Here is a 24359-nt window from a genome sequence, read left to right on the forward strand (position 1 = left end):
GTGTATGTCAGCTTGTCTAAAGGGCTTGATGATTTATACTTTCTGATGGAAATGAATCATATAAGAGCTTATTTAAACATTGTCATAAATTGGCCCTACCACAAACTAAATGTGGTACAAGTAGTGAGATCCAAATTTCTTGATGATCCAAGTATTCCATTGGGGCAAATGAGCCACAGTGAGGAGCTAGGTCAGCTACTCCATGACACAGCACACTTTCACAGTACCATCAGACCTTAACAAACTAGGAGAAGAATATGGCTTTTAAATAATGTGTTTAAGGCTGGAGAGATGGCTTAGCAGGTATGGCACTTTCCTACAAAGCCTAAGGTCCCATGTTTGACTCTCCAGATCCCATGAAAGCCAGACACACAAAGGTGAGGCAAGCACAAGGTAGCACATACCTAGTAGGTGGTGCAAGCATCTGGAGTTCAATGGTAGTGGTTGAGGTGCACCCATTCTATCTCTTGCACTCTCTCTAAAATAAAATTAAAAAAAATAGAATTGTTAAATGATGTGTCTAGACTGGGGAAACATGGAACCATATTTTGTTGAATTTAGTGTAAGTAGAATTGGTGCAGCTAGAGCGTATCTTTACACACTGAAGTAATTAATGATGTACAGGAAAGGACAGAGTTCTTAATTACATGCTTTTCATTCTAATCTTTACTCCACCATTTTTGGGTGGTGGGTGACTGTGAATCCTGGCTGCTTTATGATAAATGCTGAAGAGTATGAACTTGAGAATAATATCACATAACTTTAATCTTGTACATGTTACTCAACATTCCTGAATCCCAATATTTTCAACACTAAGATAGGAACAATAAACAGTATCTACCTTGCCACCCTCTTGGAGGACTAAATGAGCTAGCTTTATATATCTGGAATCTAATAAAACCAAAAAAAATGTAAGCTATATTTATTATTGTTAGGATTTGGCTTACAAATGCAAATTTGAGTAATTATCTGGTGATTTTTTTTTCTGTTTTTTTTTTGAGGTAAGGTCTCATGCTAGCCCAGGCTGACCTGGAATTTACTACATAATCTCAGGGTGGCCTCAAACTCATAGCAATCCTCCTACCTCTTCCTCCTGAGTGCTGGGATTAAAGGTGTGTTCCACCACAACTGACTCTGATTTTTTTAATTGTCTATTTAAGAGGGAGAGGGAGAGCGAGAGAAGAAGAAAGAGTAAGTGAATGAGCGAGTGAGACAGAGAGAGTCAGAGAAACAAAGAATGGACATGCCAGGGCCTTTTATCACTGCAACTGAACAAAAGACAAATACACCATTACCTGTGTCTGTGTTTACATGGGTACTGTGGAATCAAACTTGGACAAGCAGGCTTTGCAAGCAAGTGCCTTTAATGATTGAGCTATCTTCCTAGCTCTGGTGATAACTTTTATCTGTAGCATCTGTGGTGGTTTGACTTAGGTGTCACCCATAAATTTAGGTGTTCTGAATGCTATGTTCCCAGCTGATGGACATTTGGGAATTAATGCCTCCAGGAGACAGTGTATTGTGAAGGGCGGGCTTGTGGTTGTTATAGCCAGTTTCTCCTTGCCAGTGCTTGGCACACTCTCCTGTTGCTGTTGTCCACCTTATGTTGTCCAGGGGGTGATGTCCATCCTCTGTTTAAGACATTGTTTGCCCCTACCATTATGGAACTTTCTCCTGAGTCTATAAGCCAAAATATCCCCCCTCCTATTTTCCCACAAGCTGATCTTGGTCAGTTGATTTTTGCAAGCAATGTGAACCTGATTGCAATAGCAAAGTTGGTATCAAGGAGTGGTGTCATTTGCTGCTAGAAATCTGACTGTGTGGCTTTGGTCTTTTGGAACTGCTTTGCAGGAGGAATGTGGATAAATTTGAAACCTTGTCCTAAGAGATGTCTTGCAGTGATGTAAGTACAGCTTAATGGACTATTTTGGTCAGAGTTGAATGACCTGAATGCAGTAAGAACTAAGGACTATGAGGTTTGGCTTATGAGGATGAGAAAGAGCTATGCCTGGACTAGGCTACAAGCAGTTTGTGTGACAGGCTTGCTGTATGTTTGTATTCTGTGAATTTGTGCAGGATTGCTTTGCATAGGAACAGATTGATGTGAGCAGAGAGATATGGCACAGGAAAAAATGAAATCTTTGGGCTAAAGCTGCCTCCTGTTCCATTGTAATTGTATGAAAGATTACGACCATTGAGATTGGGCCAGCTGACCTACATTGGGACAACAGAAAGAATGCAGTCTTTTAAAGGGGATGAATGCTAAAGGTGTTCTGTTCTTCAAAATCTGCTTTATTCCCCACTGGATTAACAAATTGGCACCCTACCTGGTATTATGGAATATAAGAAATGCAAGAAAGAGAGGGTCATTGAGTTTGCAACATGGTCTTGTGTTTTGGAAATGGTCATGGGCAGTATGAAGCAGATTTCCTAGATGATTGCATGGAGACCTAATGGAGCTATAAGGATGTACCATGGGTTGTAGTGGAGACCTGGTGAAGATGCTGGGATCATGAGATGGCTGCCAAGGAGAGCTTCCAACCTGGATGAAGTTTTCCAGGATTTGGAGGGTCAGAATTGGGACTCCAGAGACTTATTGCTGGATAGGATTATTGGCTTTAGAGACCTGTCACTGATTAAAGTTGTTGGACTTGGAGCTACAGAGTTTGATGTTTGCCCTGGTTGTTTTAAATCTTGTATTGGTTGAATATTTCTTTGCTATGCCTAATGCCATCTTTTGCAGTATGGTTGTTTATTCTGTGCCATTATGGCTTTTTGGGGGGATTTCTTTGGTATTATGACTCAGTTAAAAGACCTTGGATTATGGGGATGCTTGAACATCATTAGGATTGATAAAAATATGGAGACTTTAGAAGTTAGATGACCATTCTCTCTCTCTATTCCTCTTTCTCAAATAAATAAAAATATTTTAAAGTTGGATGAATTCATTACATTTTATGTCATAAATGGTTATAAGTTTATGGGGGCCAGGGTTGAAATGTGGTGGTTTGATTCAATTGTCACCACAAACGTAGGTGTTATGACTGCTAGGTTTCCAGCTGACAGAGATTTGGGAATTAAGGCCTCCCAGAGGCAGTGCATTGGTGGTAAGTATATAGGTGCTATAGCCAGTTTCCCCTTACTAGTGTTTGGAACACTCTCTTGTTGCTATTGTCCACCTTATGTTGGCGAGGGAGTATTGTCCACCTTCTGATCATGCCATTGTTTTCCCCTGCCATGATGGAGCTTCCCCCCAAGCCTGTAAGCCAAAAATAAACCTTTTTTTTTTTTCCCACAAGCTGCTCTTGGTCGGGTGATTTCTGCCAGCAATGTGAACCTAACTGCAATAACATTGAATGTTTCTTCAACCTGCTTCTGTATGAAAGCATTATAAAAGTGGCTGCCCAGTAGAATGTCTGGCACATATGGAGAAACTTAAACATTGGTCATAAATTAATGAACAGAAAAATCAGAATTGGGGGATGGAGAGATGACTCAGCTATCAATGCACTTGCCTGATGACCTCGGTTCTGTTCCCTAGGATCCATGTAAAGCCAGATGCACAAAGTGGTACATGCATCTAGATTTTGTTTGCAGTGGCTGGAGGCCCTGGTGCACCCATTCTCTCTCTCTCCCTCTCTCTCTCGTTTCAAATAAATAAATAAAACATTTTTAAAGGTTCAGAATGACATATATATTATACAGACACATAAGTAGATAGATATAATCTTAACATCCCTATTGAGCCAAAGCATTCTTACCTCTAATGTTTGAGAATAAATATTTCATACTTAAATTTTTTAAAATTTTGGTTTTTTGAGGGATGGTTTTGCTCTGGTCCAGGCTGACTTGAATAGTCTTGAGTGGCCTTGAACACACATTAATCTTCCTACTTCTGCCTTCTGAGTGCTGGGATTAAAGGCATATTCTACCATGCTTGGGTCAGATATTTAAAAAAAAAATTTTTTTGTTTATTTTTATTTATTTATTTGAGAGAGACAGAGAAAGAGGGAGGGAGGGAGGGAGGGAGGGAGGGAGAGAGAGAGAGAGAGAGAGAGAGAGAGAGAGAGAGAGAGAGAGAGAGAGAGAGAGAGAGAGAGAGAGAGAGAGAGAGAGAGAGAGAGAGAGGGAGAGAGATTGAGCGAGCGAGAGAGAGAGTGAGTGAGAGAGAGAATAGGCATGCCAGGGCCTCTAGCCACTGCAAATGAACTCTAGATGTGTGCGCCCCCTTGTGCATCTGGCTTAATTGGGTCCTGGGGAATCAATCGAGCCTCTAACTGGGGTCCTTAGGCTTCACAGGCAAGCGCTTAACCACTAAGCCATCTCTCCAGCCCAGGTCAGATATTTTTAATTAGTGAATATCTTCTGAACTAGGCGCTGACTAGAATGCCACAAGGGGGCGCACGCGTCTGGAGTTCGTTTGCACTGGCTGGAGGCCCTGGCGCGCCAATTCTCTCTCTCTCTCATTTTCTCTCTCTCTCTCTCTCTCTCAATCTCTCTCCCTCCCTCCCTCTCTCTCTCTCTCTCTCTCTCTCTCTCTCTCTCTCATTGCCTCTTTCTCTCTCAAGTAAATAAATAAAAGTAGCAAAAAAAATTTAAAAAAAAAATGGCTGATAAGAAGAGTTAGGTTTCTTTATTACTTTTCACATATTTTATAAGAAAGAATGTACTTAATTCTTTAATATTTTATACTGAAATCATATGTATTTTTGATGTTTTGTTATATATGAGTTTTGTTTTCAAAGTAGGGTCTCATTGTAGCCCAGGCTGACCTGAAAATAGTTCTCTAGCCCCAAGCTGACCTTGAACTTACAGTGATCCTCTTACCTCAGCCTCCTGAGTGTTGGGATTAAAGGCACATGCTACCATGGCTGGATTATTTTATACATATATATTTAAAATAATATTTTATTTATTTATTTAAGAGAGAAAGGCAGATAAAGAGAATGGGCATACCAAGGCCTCTAGCCACTATAAATGATCTCCAAATGCATGTGCCACCATGTCCATCTGGCTTATGTGGATACTGGCTAATCAAACCTGGGTCCTTAGGCTTCACAGGCAAGCACCTTAACCACTAAGCCATTTATCCAGCCCTATTTTATATTTTTAAGAAATAAAAAAAGTTTCCTATGTTGATTATACCCTAAATGGAAGTATAAGAACAGGAGGCAACCTGATAATGATCTAATGAGCCGAGAGAGTTTGTGAAGGGATATCATAGTGCCCAGTCTGTACTAACCATGTACATTCACAGTCCCAATGGAAAAACCAATGAAACAATGGCATTAGGCTATCTCAAAGGAGGTCTTATTACTAACCAGATCAGTGCAAAGGTTAGAGCCAGATGTTTATTAAAAGAAACTTAAATGAATTATCCAGAGGCTACCAGCAGTCACACTACTGTCACCTAGGCTTGAAGAGGTGAACAATCAAAGAGGTTGTGAGGACTTCAAAGACAGGAAGTCAGGTTGTCAACTGAAGCACTTTGATTAGAATGGTAGACTTTGCTCAAGGGACATAATCCACTGAAGGTATGCCTATCAGGAGTGAGCCAGGGCAGTAAAAACTCTGAACTCATTTTTATTTCTGTCATCATCTCATGCCAGGGCTTTCCTTAACCTGAACCCCTCACAAGCCACAGAGAGAGTCAGGGAAGGAACAGTGTTGGACTGAGACCAGAAGGAAATAAAGAGAAGAGGCTCTTTAAAGTAAACCAAAGCTGTGTCATAAAACAGCATTCTTTAAAACTAAATCAAAATACTATTGAAGAAGATTAAAAATGTAATTATGGTACAAAATATTGATAGCTGTTCTTTTTGTGGGTTTATGGGATGATTTTCTAATGGACCTAAGCCAAAAGTCAGAACTTATTAAAAAGAAAAAAATTGACCTTGTTCCCTACTCTTCTACGTGTGTAAGCCCATTGAGGGCACAGAACAGGATAAGTCCCTGTAGGTAGAGGATGCAGTTTTCCAAGATGAACATGACCATTTCTCCTGCAAAGTGTGAGACTTTAGGCTTGGCTTGGGTGATTGTAACAGTGGGGCTTTTCTGTAAACCCATAAATTTGTCTGTCAGAAATGGCCCTGTAGTCATCACTGTCTGGGGAAGTGACCTTTGCTGAGCCTCCGCAAGTAGCACATGCCAGGAATACCATCATTTAGGTTGTCACACTTACTTCTTTCGGCAAACTTGTGACATGACCATTATTTTAACAAGTTATTGATTAGAAAACAGAGAGTCCAAGGATTAGATAATCAACTGGAGTACTAAAAGGGGCTTTCGCAAGGTCAATCATGGACTTGAGGTTTGGATCTGGATATGCTTAGCTCAGCACAGCCTCACTTGGGTATAAAATTGTAGTCCTCTCTTTTGTCCTAGAAATATGCCTTCTCTTTCCTCTTCTTCCATGTCTTGCTTTCCATTCATTTACTCACTATGTGCTTAACAAATATTTATTCACTTCTTTATGTCAAACATCATGCATGCTATGCTGATGCCAGCCAATGTGACCTCTGTTTTCATGGATTTTGCAGCTTCATAATTGTTCTCAGAGGAACCAGTCTGTGCATTTTCACTAACTCAAATCCTTTTCCTTTGAGATCCTTTGTGTGTCAGCCTCCTAATCTATTGACTGTGACAGAGAATTATTATTTTGGCTTGCTTGCTTAAATTATAGTATAATATAAAATAAACCTTTAAAAAGAGCTCACGATTTCAATGTTGGGACTGATGACTGTAAAACTAAGAAAGATGAAGAAAGGCATCTATATAAAACAGTTTTTGTAAGGTACTGGCTGTTTTTTGTTGTTGTTGTTGTTAAACAAATGAGCCAGCCTCCCTAAGATGTGAGTATGTAAGATTGCATAGTAAGGCTTGTGTTTTAATCAGGCTAAAAGTAATGTATTATATAAAAATATATTGTATAATATTCCCTCAGATAAGCATATCTTCTGTTTTTCACAATGAAAATTGGTTCCTATTCAAAAACTTTCTTGTCAAAGACAAGTTAAAACTACCACTCAAGTTTCTTATATCATTACAACCACAAAGCTAATGTATATTTGAACTCATGTTTTCCTCTATTTAGACATGTTTGTTTGCTCTTTGGAAAGCCCCAGATTGGGTCACTCAAGTAATCTCATTTTTGTAACAGTGCCAGCATTATCATTAGCAGAATTATAATTGATCCAGAATCTACCGTCAGGAGGATGCTGGCATGGGGAAGCATATGCTGATGTCTGTTTTGTGTTGGTACATTGCATTGTGCAGTATTAGGGACTGCCTGACAATGATTTGGTTTTCCTTTATCATTAGCTTAGGTGATCCTCATTAGAGTGACATTTGGTCAGTTTCATGTACATTGCCTTGTGTAGTTGTTTTTGGATGTCTTTTCTTCCTGTGGCACATACAAAAATGTGTGTTTATAAGAAGATGGTTTTAAATGTTGAAGTTCATACTTTTGTTTGGTAGTTTCTTCTCTTAGTCTAATTGTAGATATGTTACTTGCCATTTTAATAAAATAAAATGATTGGGAAGATAAGTATTCCTGGAAGTCACCTAGCACACCGAGTCAGCTGGTGAGGCCAGCTGGTAAAACAGGAAGCTCTTGTTCTTCAGTACACTTTGATCAGGAGTATTCTGTTTTGTTTTGTTTATTTGTTTATTTGTTAATAATCACAAGTAACTCTTCAGATTCCGGATGTCCTTTTAGCCATTTATCAACAGTAGTGGTCATTGTCTTCTATTTTTGGATTCTTGGTGAGTTACAGGATCTACAAGCCACACAGACTCTGAAATAATCAATGGTCCCTTTGAATTCCGCAGTGAACATGGACTGTAAAGTATTAATCATGTGTTTCTGCCTGCTTTCTACATGTGAAACTATTCAAGCCTATTCTTAATTTTCTCTTTGTCACCTTCAAAGCAGGAAATCTTACGGCTGCCCCACACCTCTGGCATTTTGTTGATTTTGTTTAGAAAGTGTAAATCTGTAGGAAATGTTGAACAAAGGGCTGCCACAGAGCTGACGGCTGCAGTTGTCCACGTAGACTGTGCTTCCACAGCTGTCAGAGGAGATGGCTGCTGCTGCTGACGTGAAGTGGGTTCAGAGCCATGTGTGTGCTTGGGATTTTAATCTTGGATTTTTTTTAAAGCACTTCCTACTTTGAGCTTCAAAGCATAGAAAATATAGTGTTGCCATCCTAAAGGGTGATATTTCAGCTTTTGTATCTTTTGGGGTAACATGTTGTGAATGAAATTGGTGTTTTAAGTAGATTTCCTGGGAAAGTTGTTGGCAACAATAATTTTGACATCCCATGTGTTCCATTGTAATAAGGAAGCAGAATAAATAAACAGAGCTGGGTGGTTGGGATTCTATTAGCATGAAAACAAGTATAATTTCCTTTATAATGATGAAAAGCAAACAAAAGCCCTGCTCAGATACTTTTGATCAATGTTTAAAGGCTAGTCTCCCAGACTGTAGCTTGTTTGACAAGATAGTCTTGGGTGAGGTGAAAATGAAGCAGAAAACAAATAATTACTGTGTAGATAATGGAAATTACTTGGCAAGTAGAGTAACAACTTATTTCAAACACTTATCAGGCCAGTTTGGCTGGTAGTAGATGTACTACTTCCAGCTCAGGATTATTTCAGACTCACGAACTACGAGAACTATTAGGAATATTAAGAAAAAATTTTGTCACAGTTTAGCAGGTTTTAAGTATATTGAGGGAAGTTTCAGAATGTCACAACTCTGGATCCTGAGGAAAGTCGTTTGGTTCAGCAGTCTAAGCACCAGGTGGACCTGCTCTGTGGGTGTTCCCACCCACCCTGACCCTGAGCAGCACCTTTAATCATGTATGGTGCTTTTTGTCCCATTGTATATGCATTTTGTCCCCAAATCTTTCTCAAATTAGAGTTACAATCTTTTAAAATTAATGAGTGGGAGCAGTTTGACAATGGCTTGCTGTTCCAGATTGATTCTGTTTCCTGATGAAGGAAGATAATTGATGATGGCTTGCTTACTTGCTGAACTAGCTAGTAACAAGTAGAATTAAAGTAGAGGTTGCTTGGCTTTTGTCATAATCTTTCAGTTACTTATATGCACACTCTAAACACTTTTGAGATCTGAGGAGGAAAGATGCTTCAGTTGTCCCATGCATGATTTTTGTGCTACCTAGCAACCTGCCTTAGGATATGGTTAGTTAATGTATGTGATAATCTCATTCTTTATCATTTGACCCATAACATGAATAATATTTTTTATTTATTTCACCAATCTTATTCTAAAGTAGAAATACACAGTGGTCCATGTAAGAGAATGTCTGAAGAAGGAGGTGGGATGGTGCTGGCCTAAGCCTTTAATCCCAGCATTGGTGGGTGGGTGGGGGCAGAGGTGGGAGGATTGCTGTGAATTTTAGGCCAGTTTGAGACTACATCATGAATTCCAGGTCAGTCTGGGCTAGTGGGAGACGCTACCTTGAAAAAAAATAGGATATATTATTTATGTTTTGGGAAAACAAAGGCACTATTGGACACTGGCAAGGTCTTTCCTTATTTAGGGTATTTAACCCCCAAGAAAAGACTTCCTACAATGTATTGGATTTTTGGTTTAACATATTAAATGCGAATATTTATACCTACAGAATTTTGATGTTTTATTAAAATTTCAATTTTGGTTTAAGTTAAAGAAAATAATCCTGGCCACATTAAAAATTGAATCATTTGTACCAAATATAAATTTTCCATATTTACCTCTGTGAAATTAGCTACAGAGAGTTTTTATTCCTGATTACATTCAGTAGTTTCTCACTTAGTAAACAGGAGAACTGGTTATATCACTGAGAGAAGTTATTTTGTATGGAAGGAAAGGTGAGAACACATTCATTAACTTGGAACATTTCCTTTGAGTTTTGCAGTCACTCAACTTCTGAAACTGTCCCTATAACCTGGATTTTTTTTTTTTTTTTAGAGAAGCTTGAATCTGAACTATGTTATATAGTAAGCTTGCTCAGAGAAGAAACCTTTGAATGTTAATTTAGCATCAGTGGCATCATGTTCATAAACTTCAAGTTTTCTTTGTTTATTTTCTCCATTCTCATTCTCTATTAAACTCTAGGAGTAGCACAAAACATGATCAGAATTTATGCTGACTAGAGTTCAGTTGGGAATATAAATATACTTCATACATTTGAGTTAATAAGCATTTCAAATAAGCTTTAAGAAAGTCTGTTAATAGCTTTTGATTTTATAGCATAACTTGGGCCAAATATTGCTTCTTCTATAAACTCCAGCAAATAAATACTCTTTTTAAAAACATTTTGCTTTTTTATATATTTGAGACACATAGATGGAAAGAGGCAGCAGAGAGAGATTATGAATATGAATATGACTGAGGGCATGCCATCACCTTCTGCCACTGCAAGCAAAGTCAGTGCACACGATGAACTGCTTTGTGCATCTGGCTGCACATGGGCACTGGAGAACCAAACCCAGGTCTCCCGACTTTGGAAGCAAGTGCTTTAAAATGTTAAGCCATCTCTCCAGCCCAAGTATTCTTATATCAAAAAATAATTTACTAAGCCAGACATGGTGGCACATGCCTTTAATCCCAGCACTCAGGAAGCAGAAGCAGGAGGATCCCCATGTGTTTGAGGACACCCTGAGACTACATAATGAATTTCAGGTCAGCCTGAGCTAGAGTGAAACCCTACCTCAAAAATAAAATAAAATAAAATAAAATAAAATAAAATAAAATAAAATAAAATAAAAATAAAATTACTAAGCCAGCCAGTTATCTTTCAATTAAACCATCTATTTTGAACTTATTTGATAGAGATAAGTTTACTAAATACAGTCCTTATTTTCAGGGAGCTTCCTATCTAATTGGGATGCATTTCCATTTATTAGAAATAATTAAATAGAAATTAAATTACTTAATTTTAGACACATTGTCATATTAATTTCCTTGAAATGGAAGAAATATCAATTCATCTTCTCAGTCAGTGTTTGGTGGTTACTGAGTTATTGTTTTTAGACAAAGTAATAGTAGAAGGCACAATAAAAGTGCACTGTGCCTATCTCTGTCACTTTTTAATGAAGAAATTGACCTGACATGTATATTGCAGATATGCTTATATAGACCTGAGCACATCTTGGCATAAACTGATTTGATTGTTAGCCAAGTTGAGAACTTCTGTTCTTACACCTAGTCCGACTCATCCACCCACATCTATTGGACAATTGCCCACTTAAGCAGATGGGCCTGGACTAGGTTCTTAAAATAGACAGCCTCTACCTTTATTGATGAATGAGAGATAAAAATAGACTATATAGTGTTATTGTGCTCCTGGGCTTTATACTTTTAGTGAAGAGCTAATATTTATTACCAGTGAAAATGTATTTCTTCTTATGAATGTGAGTATGTGAAAAATGGAAAAGAGCAGATGGGGTCTTAGGGAAGGAGAACCTCCAGGTAAGAAAGTAGTTCTCAGCCGAATTGGAAAATAAAGAGCCATCAGATAGGTAACATGCCATGTGTTATTTATAAATGCATCAGATAAGGATTTAAAAAAACATCTTTTAAAAAGATCAAATCCTTTAGGAATGAGGATTGAAGGTCTTTAACATGAATTCTGTGTGCTTTCCATAGCCATGCATTGCCATTATTTAAGAGTTAGAAAATGTCAGTATGAATGATGCAATCAATCAATAATGTACCATCTGAAGAATAAATACTCATAGGCCCTGGTTCCATCAGGTTAGATGTGTGGTGGCTTGCTGATTAGTGCAGCACTCATGAGAGTATGGTAAAAGTGCAGGGAGAGCAAATGCCCTGATAGGTCCTTTCATTATGTAAGTATTAAAGCTTAAAACTCTGTCTCCTGTGATCTTTCTTCTAAGTCCAGAATTGTCTAGGTGCTTCTCTTGCCTTTCCTTCGGCACTTTCTCTACAATAAGGACATGGTTACAATGCCATCAGTCAGTTAGCAACAGAACTCCCTAATGATGTCACAAAATCATCTGTCACCTTACCAAATCTCTCTGACTTCATAATGAAATTTATGTAGACTTTAGCCATAATTTAACATTCTGCCTCAAATCAAGTTTTGTAACTAAGGTATTTTTAATCAAATGGCCTCTACAAGCTCATGTGCTTTGAATGCTTGGTCCCCAGCTGATGGCAATTTGGCTGGTGGAGCCTTGCTGGAGGACATGTGTTGCTAGAAGTGGGCTTTGAAGTGTTATTAACCAGCTTCCCTCAAGTCAGAGTTCAGCTCCCTCTCTTCCACCTGATGTGGCAGAGGTAATGTCAGCTTCAGCTTTTGCCATGTTTTCTCCTGCCAATGTGAAGCTTCCCCTCAAGACCATAAGCCAAAATAAACCCTACCGCCTGTGGTGGTTTGAATAGAATAGATGGCCCCCAATATATTCAGTTGTTTGTTTGTAGTTTGCATCTGCTGGCTACCTGGCTGGAGGCAATGTCACTGGGTGATCTTAAGGTGTAGTGGTGGGTTTCCGATTTCAATCTAAAGATATGCAAAGTGTGCCAACTGAAGTTCTTGCAGTGTGCTGTGGCTTTTGACCTTTAAGCTTGTGCTTCTCTCTGTCTGTTTGGGCCTGTGAAGGCAGGACAGCTTCTTCTGCTATTATGGAACTTGCCCTGGATCTGTAAGCTTCAATAAATCCCTTCCTCCATAACTGTGCCTGGTCTGAAAGTTCATCTCAGTGAACCTGAATCTGTCTGCTACACCGCCCATCTGCTGTTTTTGGTTAGGTGTTTTGTCTCAGTAACATGAAGGGAACAGCAACAGTGACTACTGAAATAATTTATCAGAGAGATCTGAAGATAAAGATACTGAGAATTCTAATTTTTCTCATGAGTGATGATAGGAAATTGCATAATCAACCCATATCTGTTCCATTATAAAATCAGAGGGACTTGGTAGGGTCAGAACCTCCATACATACAGAAAATAAACTGTGATCATAATCCTCTCCCACCACTTTCTAACTGCCAGAGTTTGTAGAACATGCCATAAAATCATGCCGATGATGCATTATTCCATGTAATAAAGCTCAATTAGGTACATATGTATTAAATCTCATTTTCTGCTTATTGTATTTACATATATATAGGCATAACATTGTTTAATACTGCAGAAAAAAGTCTGTGATGGAGCTTTCAGAATACTTGCCTTTTTGAATGTGTAAAATACATGTTAATTCCTAGTTTTTTCTTGAACTATTCTGCTATGTTATGTTTTATGTATATCATTTAATGTCATTTATTTTTTTTTTTTAACAGCAAATGCCAGTCTTCTTGGAGGAGGTGGTGGTAAGTCCTGAATATCACTTCACTTAAAATATTTTTTTGTTACTCTAACTGCAAGGTGTTTAGAAATTCTGTCAAGATACTTTTTTGCTGTAGTCATCAACTGCAAAAATAATATTCCAGAAAGTAGTTTATGAAAGAAATACCTTCAGTTTGGTTATTAGGTCTTTTTTCTTTCTTTCTTTCTTTTCTTTCTTTCTTTCTTGTTTTTTCCCCTGAGGTAGAGTTTTGCTCTAGCCCAGGCTGACCTGGAATTCACTATGTAGTCTCTGGGTGGTCTCAAACTCACAGCAATCCTCCTACCTCTGCCTCCTGAGTGCTGGGATTAAAAGCGTGCGCCACCACATCAGGTTTAAGTATTATATTTAACTGACTTAAAAATAGGTTTAGGGCTGGAGAGATGGCTTAGCGGTTAAGCGCTTGCCTGTGAATCCTAAGGACCCCGGTTCAAGGCTCGGTTCCCCAGGTCCCACGTTAGCCAGATGCACAAGGGGGCGCATGTGTCTGGAGTTCATTTGCAGAGGCTGGAAGCCCTGGCGCGCCCATTCTCTCTCTCTCCCTCTATCTGTCTTTCTCTCTGTCTCTGTCGCTCTCAAATAAATAAATAAAAATTAAAAAAAAAAAGAAATAGACACACAAGATATTTTTAAAAAAATAGGTTTAATACTGTTTTTCTCTTTGACAAACTTTGTATTTCTGCTTTTGTTATAAGAACAGATATATAGTCAGACAGAGTCACTTCCAATATGAATTCTCCCACCCAAGTACTAACCAGGCCCAGCTTTACTTAGCTACTGAGATCAGGTGCATTCAGGGTAGTATGGCAATAGACTAATTAATATGTATTCTAAGACAATTATACTCTTTTATAGGCTTTGTTTTCTGTTTTCACTATAATGATTTTGTTGTGCTTTTCATAACTTTGTAGTGTGAGAAACTGATAAATCAGTCACTTCTTTTGAAACAAGCAAAAGAAATTACTATTGAAACTTTTCATTTTTAATTAGATGAAAATTTATCTTTCAGTACATTTATTTTTAATGTTTATTATTATTAACAAGATGTTTCGTATGAACACATCATGTGTTGGTACCCTCTTTTTCTTTATCCGTGCCTCCATTCCACTGGGGACTTTCCTCAGTAGGGTTGCAGGTATTCCCCACGGGGTTGTTTATGCTTTATGGGAATAGTAGGTTTTCTCTGAGGGGAGGGAATACCTCTGGGCATGATGTCTCAACCTGTGGCTCTTATAGTCTTTCTGCCCTCTCTTCAGCCAAATTCTCTGAGACATGGTGAGTGTTTTGAATCTACTTCAGTGATGAACTGTTAGGAACCTCTGGATCTCTACTTTGGTAGGTGTTGAGTATCCTCAGGGTCTGGCTCCTTCACCTTGGCACTGATTATCAGGAACAGAATGGAAGCAGAACTCTTGCTCGCCTCCCTATTCATCTATGGATTCAGCTGTGGCTTGGCTGAAGTATGAGGGGTGGTTTATTTCCTCAGATCTCACTATCATTCCCTGCCCGCCACATGCACCCTCCAGTGGAGGGTATCTAAATTTTGCAATTTTAACAGGAAAAAGAAAAGGGGATCAAAGTGGGAGGAGAAGGAGGAATCCTTACATTGTGATATGTATGTTTTTATAATAGAATCCGTAACTATGTTTTAGTTTTAGGTTAGGAATATAAATGCTTTTATAGCTACAGTTTATATAATCTGGCAGGGGAGAAAATCTTAGAAGAATATCTATTTCATTTAAGATCCAAGTAGACATAACTGGGCTTGGTTTATCTCTCCCTCTCTCTTTCTCCCACCCTGTCTTGTTTTCTCTTTTTATATGCAGGGTTGAAGAAGGTAGGACTGTGCAACACTTTAAGGTTTTCAAAAAAATTACTGGCCTTAACAGCAGGTTTTATTATAATTGTTATTTGTAAATTAGAAAAATCATATGTAGAATAATTTTTTTAAAATATTACTTATTTATTAATTTGAGAGAGAGAGAACAGAATGAGAGAGAATAAGTATGCTAGGGCCTTCAACCTCTGCAAATGACTTCAGATGCATGCACTACCTTGTGCATTTGCCTTATGTGGTTCTGGGGAATTGAACCTGAGTCCTTTGGCTTTGCAGGTAAGTGCCTTAACTGCTGACCCATTTCTCCAACTCTAAAATTAAAAAAAAAAAAAAATTGAGGTAGGGTATCACTCTAGCCCAGGCTGACCTGGAATTTACTATGTAGTCTCAGGGTGGCCTAGAACTCAAAGTGATTGCTGGGGTCAAAACATGCACCACCACACCCAACAAGAATAAATTTTTAATAAAACTTGGACATGGGAGTAATGGAAAAGTATTTAAAGTAGAATGAGTTTTCCATATTATGACTTGTTTGTGCATGTTCTATAGTAGGGCATTATAAAAAGTGTGGGACTTTGAAGTTGGAATTTTTGTGTAAACACCATTAAAAAGTGATATAATATCTTCAAACATCCTCTTTAAAACAGTGGTCATAATACTAGCTACTTATGGTGTATATTATAAGGATTTAATAAGAATGTTATGTAACAGAATAGCAGGGAATTAGGAAATGTCTATTTCTTTTCTCTAAATTATTTTAGAAAATACACATCGCAAGATTTTTGTCTTTATTTATTTATTTATTATTATTATTATTTTTTTTTGGTTTTTCAAGGTAGGATCTCACTCTAGCCCATGCTGACCTGGAATTCACTATGTATTCTCAGGGTGTCCTTGAACTCATGGTGATCCTCCTACCTCTGCCTCCCGTGTGCTGGGATTAAAGTTGTGTGCCACCACGCCTGGCTATTTATTTATTTTTTGAGGTAGGGTCTCACTTTAGCTCAGGCTGATCTGGAATTCAATGGGTAGTCTCAGGGTGGCCTAGAACTCACAGCAAGCCTCCTACCTCTGCCTCTTGAGTACTGGGATTAAAGGTGTGCACCACCACACCCGGCACATCACAAAATTTTAAATTTGCATAATTAGTATAATTTCAGGGATTTTTAAGGGAAATTTTTCTTGAATAGTTGAATTTTTAGTAGTTTTATTTTTCTTCTTATCTGTGCAGAAAACATTTAAATGCATCATTTAAATTGCCAATACTATAGGATTTTCTTACAAGTCAGACTTGCATTTCAGGATACCTGACTAATACTGACAAGTTAAAATATAGTTTGCATAAGCACATTAATCAAATCATAATAACACACAAATTAATTAGACAATTTATTGCTTTTTATTATCTCTAAAAAGTGACTCAACCAATATTATTAGTTAAAATCATTTTAGCTGCTCATAGTGAGGAAGAAACTCAAACAATTTTAGTGTAACAATTAAAACTATATTTCTGTGTCATGTGAACTTAGATGTAGACCAGAATTATTTAAAGTGACTTCATGGTGTCCTCAAGGAAGGCTTCAAACTCTTATTTTCATTGTTCCCCTAACGCATGGCTTCCATACTAAGGGTTTGTGAATGTTTGTGATGCTCTAACCATTGCAGAGTATAGGATGGTAGGAAGAGGAAATACAAAAACAAAAAAATGGGGCTGGAGAGTTGGCTTAGTGGTTAAGCGCTTGTCTGTGAAGCCTAAGGACCCTGGTTCGAGGCTCAATTCCCCAGGACCCATGTTAGCCAGATGCACAAGGGGGCATAAGCATATGGAGTTCATTTGCAGTGGCTAGAGGCCCTAGCATGCCCATACTCTTTCTGTCTTTCTCTCTCTCTCTGCCTCTTTCTCTCTCTGTTGCTCTCCAATAAATAAATAAAAATAAGCAAAATTTTTAAAAATGAAAAAAGAGGGTCCTCAAAGATGAGTCAGCTTTATTTAGACAGATTTTCCTGAAGTCCCATATTACCCTTGAAGTTTATAAATATTTATTTCTGGTAGGGAGTATTTGATTTTAGGAAGAAAATTTATTCACCAAAAAATCACTCTGCTTACTAAGGAGGAAGAGGAGGGTGAAGATTTTGTAAGTAAGTAAATAAATAAATATCTATCTATCTATCTATCTATCTATCTATCTATCTATCTATACACATTATGACATACACGCATATATATATGTATGTATATATGTATGTATATATGTATGTCTATATATATATGTATGTATATATATAATTTTCTATAATGTTTCCTTTTCCTGGTGTCAAGTTGCTTTGTTTGAATATATATCTGCATTCTGCATTACTGGTATATATCAAGTTGACTCAGGGCTGGGCTTATATTTCCCTTGGTTCTTCTACCTCATGTGAGAAGGCGTTTTATGAATTTGAACAATGGCAAGATATTCAGAAATATACAAGCTCATTTTTTTTTATTTTTAAAAATATATCCTGTCTTCTTTTGAATGTTTAATTTTGCCAAATTCATCATAATTTATAATTTATAAACTCTAAACATAGCAACTGAGTAACATCAAGATAAATTGCAAGTATTTAAGACATATGTAATTTCTTTCCTGAAAATAGGTTATTAATAGGTTTAAATTTATTTATGTTTTTCTGTATCTTTCATGATTACTTTAAAATCCAAATCTTATTTTTAAAAAGCTACATTTATATTTATATTTAAGGTATATTTTCAATTTTTCTTGTTTGATTTTTGACCTTCTAATTCTATGACAAATCTTTTGGATTCTTCCAGTCCTATTTGTAAAGTAAAAGCTTGTACTCATCTACTAAAGAGCAGTAGAGCTGATGTCATTCTCTTGGATTTAGTCAATGATATATTTTACTGAATTTAATTAATGTCCTTTCAAGACCTATAAAATGAATAATTATTTCAAATAACTTGATAAATATAAAAATAATAATGGGACCTCAAGCCCTCAGAAGGGGTTCTCTTAGAAGATACATATATATGTATGAATGATTGTGAAATTTAGATAAAACTTCTGTAAACAAAGCTATACTATGTATATTTTTTAAGTATTTGATTGTTTTCTTTTACTACTAGTTATCTAGTTATCTCTGAAGTCTCCTAAAGGGTGATTAAAAAAAAATAAGAAAGGTTATATAACATCTACTCCGTTCTGACTTTAAGATGTGTGTTACTTTACATTGGTATGAGTTTCCATCTTTGGAGCAGAATCAGTCCTATGAACTTAACGTTATTTGTTGTGCTTAGTGTCGTGAACCTGCATGGGGTGCTCATACCCACCTAGTCATTTCCATTTAAATGCTCGGGAAGATTGACAATTTATATCTTTCCCAGATATGTTAAAGGCAAATATGAATATATACTGTTTTTAAAGTATATATAAATTTTATATACCAATGTAATTGTAGTTTTGGGGAGCCTTTACATTTAAGAATGTCTTTGCAGCTATTTTTCTTATATTTTTTGTTTTTATTAGCAACACCAGCCTACATGGCTGTATAATATATTTAAAATATTATATGAAAAGGTACATTTTACTTTATCATCTAGCCCTTTGGTTAGTCATGCTAGGTGATATAGAGCTATGATAACAAATAAGACACATAATTATAGTGACCATACAGTGAGATTCATTTCTTGTTGACATCTCAATGTGAGTAGGATTGGTGCTCTTACGCTTGAGAAATCCAAGCTACTCCCATACCTTGTAGCTCCATCATGTGCTACTATGAAACCCTGGTGATATTGAAGAGCATGAGGAGAGAGATAAAGGATCATATGGAATACCTTTCTAGTCCAGTTATGGAAATGCCTTACGTCACTCCAATCTGTTTCTATTAGAATTCAGGAAAGTGACTTCAACCTAATTATTAGGGAGGCTGGGGAAAATAAAATCTTCCAGAGAGTTCCCAGAAAGAGGAAAGGAAATGGTGAAAACATGTCTTAACCATAGTGTCCAACTCAGATGAACTATTATTAATAAATTTATAAAGATTAATTATTTTTAATTATTAATTGTTATTTATTTTATCATTTTAGTGATTGAGGTAAATAAAAGTTATTTAAACATTTGCATGAGAAGAGAGGATTCTGACTCACTTTTGCTGTTTCTCTGACTTTTTAAATTAATTAATTAATTAATTTGAGACAGAGAGAGAGAGAATGAGAATGGGCATGCCAGGGCCTCTAGCCACTGCAAATGAACACCAGACGCATGCACCACCATGTGCATCTGGCTTATGTAGGACCTGGAATATTGAACCAGGGTCCTTAGGCTTCGCAGGCATGCTCTATAACAGCTAAGCCATCTCTCCAGCCTGTTTCTCTGATAAACTTCTGCTCCTCAGACTTCCTTTTGTATATATGAGCAGATAACTGTTTACATAAGAAAACTATAAATGAGAGGACCAGAAAATGTGCCATAAACATCGACGACACTTTTCTCAGTTTATTTTCATAAGTATCAAGGTGCATTGATGACATAAAAGTGCTGGAATTGCACTGCCTTATGGTACCTTTGGAATATTGCCCAGATTCAGATGTCTTTTTGTATGTATCTCCTATGTCATTCTTAGAAAACATTGTATATATGTTTACCTATATATAATAAGGCTATTTTATATGCACAGGGTCTTATGATGCAGGCAGTTTGGGGATATATATAGAGAAAGAAATCATTGTAGACAGGCTTAAGTTTTATAAAGAATAACAATACCCAGAATAATAGAATTAGTTCCATAATTACATTCAAATCATTGCATAATAGACAGAGACAAACTTTACAACCTCTTACTTTAGATAATGTCTTCTCTTCCATTTACATGATAATTAACATAAGCCAGAACCTGCTGACTGAACCTGAACAGAATGTTGTTCCTGAGATTGTCTTCCTCCTCCAGCCTGTCAAAGCACCTGAAGCATAAATGCTGGACATTTAAACTTACAGTTCATGACCGTGCAAACTCATCTTGGATTTTTTTGCCCATAATTTTGAATGATTGCCATTTTAATCATATATAAACACATGATAAAACCCTACCTAAATGAAGCATATATAATTACATCAATACCCTCATTATAGATCTCATTTTTGAAGTTATTCTGTGGTAGATTAACCTCAAAAATATTAAGTGTGAACAAGTACGACTAAATAAAAATCAAGCCTCAGTCCTAGATAGAATGCCTACAAAGCTATTTGATCAGAGTTAAAGTGGTACATCTACCTTGGGCTTCCCTCACCCTGGAGGCTTTTTGCTCTTACATCCCCTTAGGTGGGCCCAAAGAGGGGTAACATTTAATGGCCCATATTAGTAACATCTCCTTTGAACTTGCTCAACAGTTTTGCTTGTTTGTCAGTTAGGAGCACTTTAGTTACAAACATTTCATGTATGAAGGCAGTTCCTGTGAGGTACCAAAATGCATGTTTGAAAGGCGCACCATCATGTTTTTTTCTACCACACAAGAGCTGTTTACAGTTGTCTTGATTCACCCAATGTTCAGTTTCATACACAGATACTTATCTGTGTATATGCTCATTATCCCTTCATTACTAATATACATTGACTAACTACTGTGTGGGTAGTGTTGATTATTGATTTTTCAGTGGGCACAGCCTTCCCCACTATGGCCTGTTGTCATTGGTGTTTAGTTGAATTATCAGAGTAATAGAAATTTTCACATACTCCCAGGTATTGTAAGGATTTTCCTGACAGAGGTCTTCTGAATTTGTAGAATGCACATTGGATGCTTTCCTATAGAAGATGGACCTTTTTTTTTCCTTTTTTTTTTTTTTTTTTTTTTGGTTTTTCGAGGTAGGGTCTCACTCTGGTCCAGGCTGACCTGGAATTAACTCTGTCATCATCTCAGGGTGGCCTCGAACTCATGGCGATCCTCCTACCTCTGCCTCCCGAGTGCTGGGATTAAAGGTGTGCGCTACCACGCCCGGCTCTTTTTTTTTTTTTTTTTTTAAAAATATTTTTACTATTTATTTATTAGACAGATAAGGAAGGGGAGAGAGAGACAGAGAAACAGAATGGGCATGACAGGGCTTCCAGACACTGCAAATGAACTCCAAACTTATGTGCCTCCCTGTGCATCTGGTTAATGTGGGTCCTGGGGAATAGAAACTGGGTCGTTTAACTTTGCAGGCAAATGCCTTAACTGCTAAGCCATTCCTCCTCCAGCCTGAAGATGGACTTTTTACTGTGAAAAGTATTCTCATAAAACCATGAGTTGCTACCCAGAATTTTAAAATATATATATGAAGATAACCATTCTTAAATGTTTTTTTCTCTCTGATTGTGAATTGACTTTGATTACTTCTTAAGCATTCATAACCATTCTAAAGCATTATTTATTTTAACTCTTTTTTGAGGCAGGGTCTTATTTTAGTTCAGGCTGATCTGGAACTTACTCTGTGGCCCTAGGCTGACCTCATACTCATGGTCATCCTCCTACCTCAGCCTCCGAAGTGCTGGCATTAAAGGCATGTGGCACATGCCCAGCCAGAATCCTATCCTTGCTTTAAATGTTTGTGTGTGTGTGTGTGTGTGTGTGTGTGTGTGTGTGTGTGTGTGTGTATGTCATGTAACCAGAAAGGATGCCACAAGCAAATATGTATTTGGGGGTAGGGGGAAAAAGAGTACATGTTACAGAAAAGTGGTGAAGAAGCTATTTGACATACATGGGTGGGGGTAGATGTGGAAGAAGGAGGGAGGTCAATCGGAAGAAACAAATTATGATTGAAAATACAGTAATGAAACCTAATACTTAGCATGCCAATTAAAAAATAAAACTTAAGCTTAAAAATATTAAATAGCTATCATAAAATGTTTGTGTACTCAAGACCTCACATTTTTCTTTAAGTAATTTTCTTTAATGGTATGTTCAGAACACAGCATATATTTGTTTAGATGGAAAAGTTAAATAAAGAGAATTCATATTCTACATATCATATGGAATGAGAGAAAGACAAGTTTAATTTGTGTTTTACCAAATTGCAGTTATCCTGTCAGTAAATTGAAAAAAAAAATTTATTTCTTTATTTTTTGAGAGGAGAGAGAGAAGCAGATGGAGAGAGAGAGAATGGGTGTGCCAGGGCCTCTAACAACTGCAAACTCCATACACATGTACCACCTTTTGCATCTGGCTTTACATGATCCAGAAGAATCAAACCTGGGTCCGTTGACTTTGCCAGCAAGTGCCTTAACCACTAAGTAATCTCTGTAGCCCAGTTAATTTTTAATAGTTTGACTTTATTAATAATTTCTCTTTTACCTATAAAAGATCATTAATTTGTTATTTATATGTATAGTATTTTTATTCTACAGTGTTTTTCTTTTTAAAAATTAAATGAAACATGGATTTATGCTCCCGTCAAGATGCATTTTGTATTAATTTTCATTTTGATTCTTGTTTTCAGGGTTTCTTTTTTTGGTGCATATGTATTTGTCTGTGTTCATGTGGGCATGTGCACATTTGGGTACATGTGCACATGTGTATGTGTGTGTGTGTGTGCATGCATGTGTGTGTGCACATGCCTGTGGAGGTCAGAGGTCAATATTTGGTGTCTTTCTCAGCCATCTTCTCCCATAGTCTTTCAGTCATGATTTCCTACTGAACATTAAGATATTAGTCTAGCTAGCCAGCCAGCCCCAAGGACCCTCCTGTGCCTGCCTCCCAGCCCGCATCACTGTACTCACACTTTTCATCTGAACCCAGGTCCTCAGACTTGTGTGTCAAGTGCTTTACCCACTAAGCTTTTATTTTGTCCAGACTTTGAAACTTTAAACTTAATTTTATAATTGGTAAATATTTTAGTGTTATATTTATATGTTTTACATGACTAACTTTACAAATGTAGTTTAGGCATTTTTTCCAGGAACTGCTTAGATGACTCAATTATGCTGTAAGATATGAATTAAAAATTACACACACATATATAGATATGCTGCATATATGCACTCATATTATATGTGGAAGTTGCTGGAAAATATTCTGGACTTCTATAAGCTCCCCAATTGTGTTTGGCTAACTAAATGAGACCTAAATGCTTGACAGTATGGATGCATGTTGAATAATAAATTTAAAAAGTACTCTAACAATTCATTGAGAATTTTTTCCTATTCTTTGAAATTCCTTCATTGTGTCCCCAAACTGGAAGTGTGCACTAAAGTGTAGAGGCAAATTAACGTGGTCAGATCTCAATGATGACAAATTGAATATCACAGGTGTTTCAGCCATAGGCAATCAGTCCACCATGACTGTGCTTTTGGTGTTCATAATCCTGTATTGTTGCAGGTCTGTACATTGCCAAAAGCTGTTAATGTTTTAGAACTTAGGACAAATTTATTAGTGTTCACACTAGCTTCTACCTCTGGAAAGATGATTATAATGATAACTAACTACTTTACTGGGGTGGAATAACTAATTGCTCATTGTAAAGGGTTTTAAAATACAAAGTGTTAGATACATGGTTATTACTGCAGTTGCCCTTATTATTATCATTATGGAGTAAGCCTGAAAGATGAAAGGTGCTGGAAAATTACACAATATGGTGATGCTGTATTCAAATAAAGGGGAAGAACCAGAATTGTAGAATTGTTGGGTAACAGAAATCAAGATACCTGTATAAGGTAGGGGAGAATTTCTTCTACAGACGATAATAGAGATAATTTTTAATTACTGTCAAATAAGCCTAAGGATTTTATATACAGATATGAACAAAAGATTGTTCTAATAATATTTTATTTTGTCCACATAGTAGCGGTTTGAGGAACCTTTCCTTAAAATATTTACAAACCCAGATTAAAAATAATTATACATGAGAGTGTGGGTTATTACAGTTTCATGCAACTTTATCAGACCAGAAGAAGGAGATTTTAACACTTTCTGAGTGTGTGACTGTGCTGAGCTTTATCACAAGAGACATGAAGAGGACAGCAGCATTCTTAAGTTCAGGCATACACATGTTACAAAGGTGGAACAAGGGATCATGCAGAACATAATTGATGGTCCATGGATTGAATGTCTAGCAGACAGCAAGGCTTGGAAAAGTGAGAGGGAAGGAGAGATCCAGAGATCCAGAAAACACTTGTGCACAAGAAGGAAAAAGAGGTGG

The 24359-nt window shown here is 37.0% G+C and overlaps 1 protein-coding gene across 5 annotated transcripts in view; it reads left to right on the forward strand.

Moving 5' to 3' along the window:
- Positions 1–24359, forward strand: part of Macrod2 (mono-ADP ribosylhydrolase 2) — a 2207522-nt gene that overhangs the window by 516756 nt on the left and 1666407 nt on the right. For all 5 annotated transcript variants that reach the window (XM_045156295.1, XM_045156298.1, XM_045156294.1 and 2 more), the window contains exon 4: positions 13312–13341. In XM_045156295.1, coding sequence (XP_045012230.1) covers positions 13312–13341 — 30 coding nt within the window. The remainder of the gene's footprint in view (positions 1–13311; positions 13342–24359) is intronic.

This window comes from Jaculus jaculus, chromosome 8 (assembly GCF_020740685.1).
Source record: "Jaculus jaculus isolate mJacJac1 chromosome 8, mJacJac1.mat.Y.cur, whole genome shotgun sequence".
Taxonomy (NCBI): Eukaryota; Metazoa; Chordata; class Mammalia; order Rodentia; family Dipodidae; genus Jaculus; species Jaculus jaculus.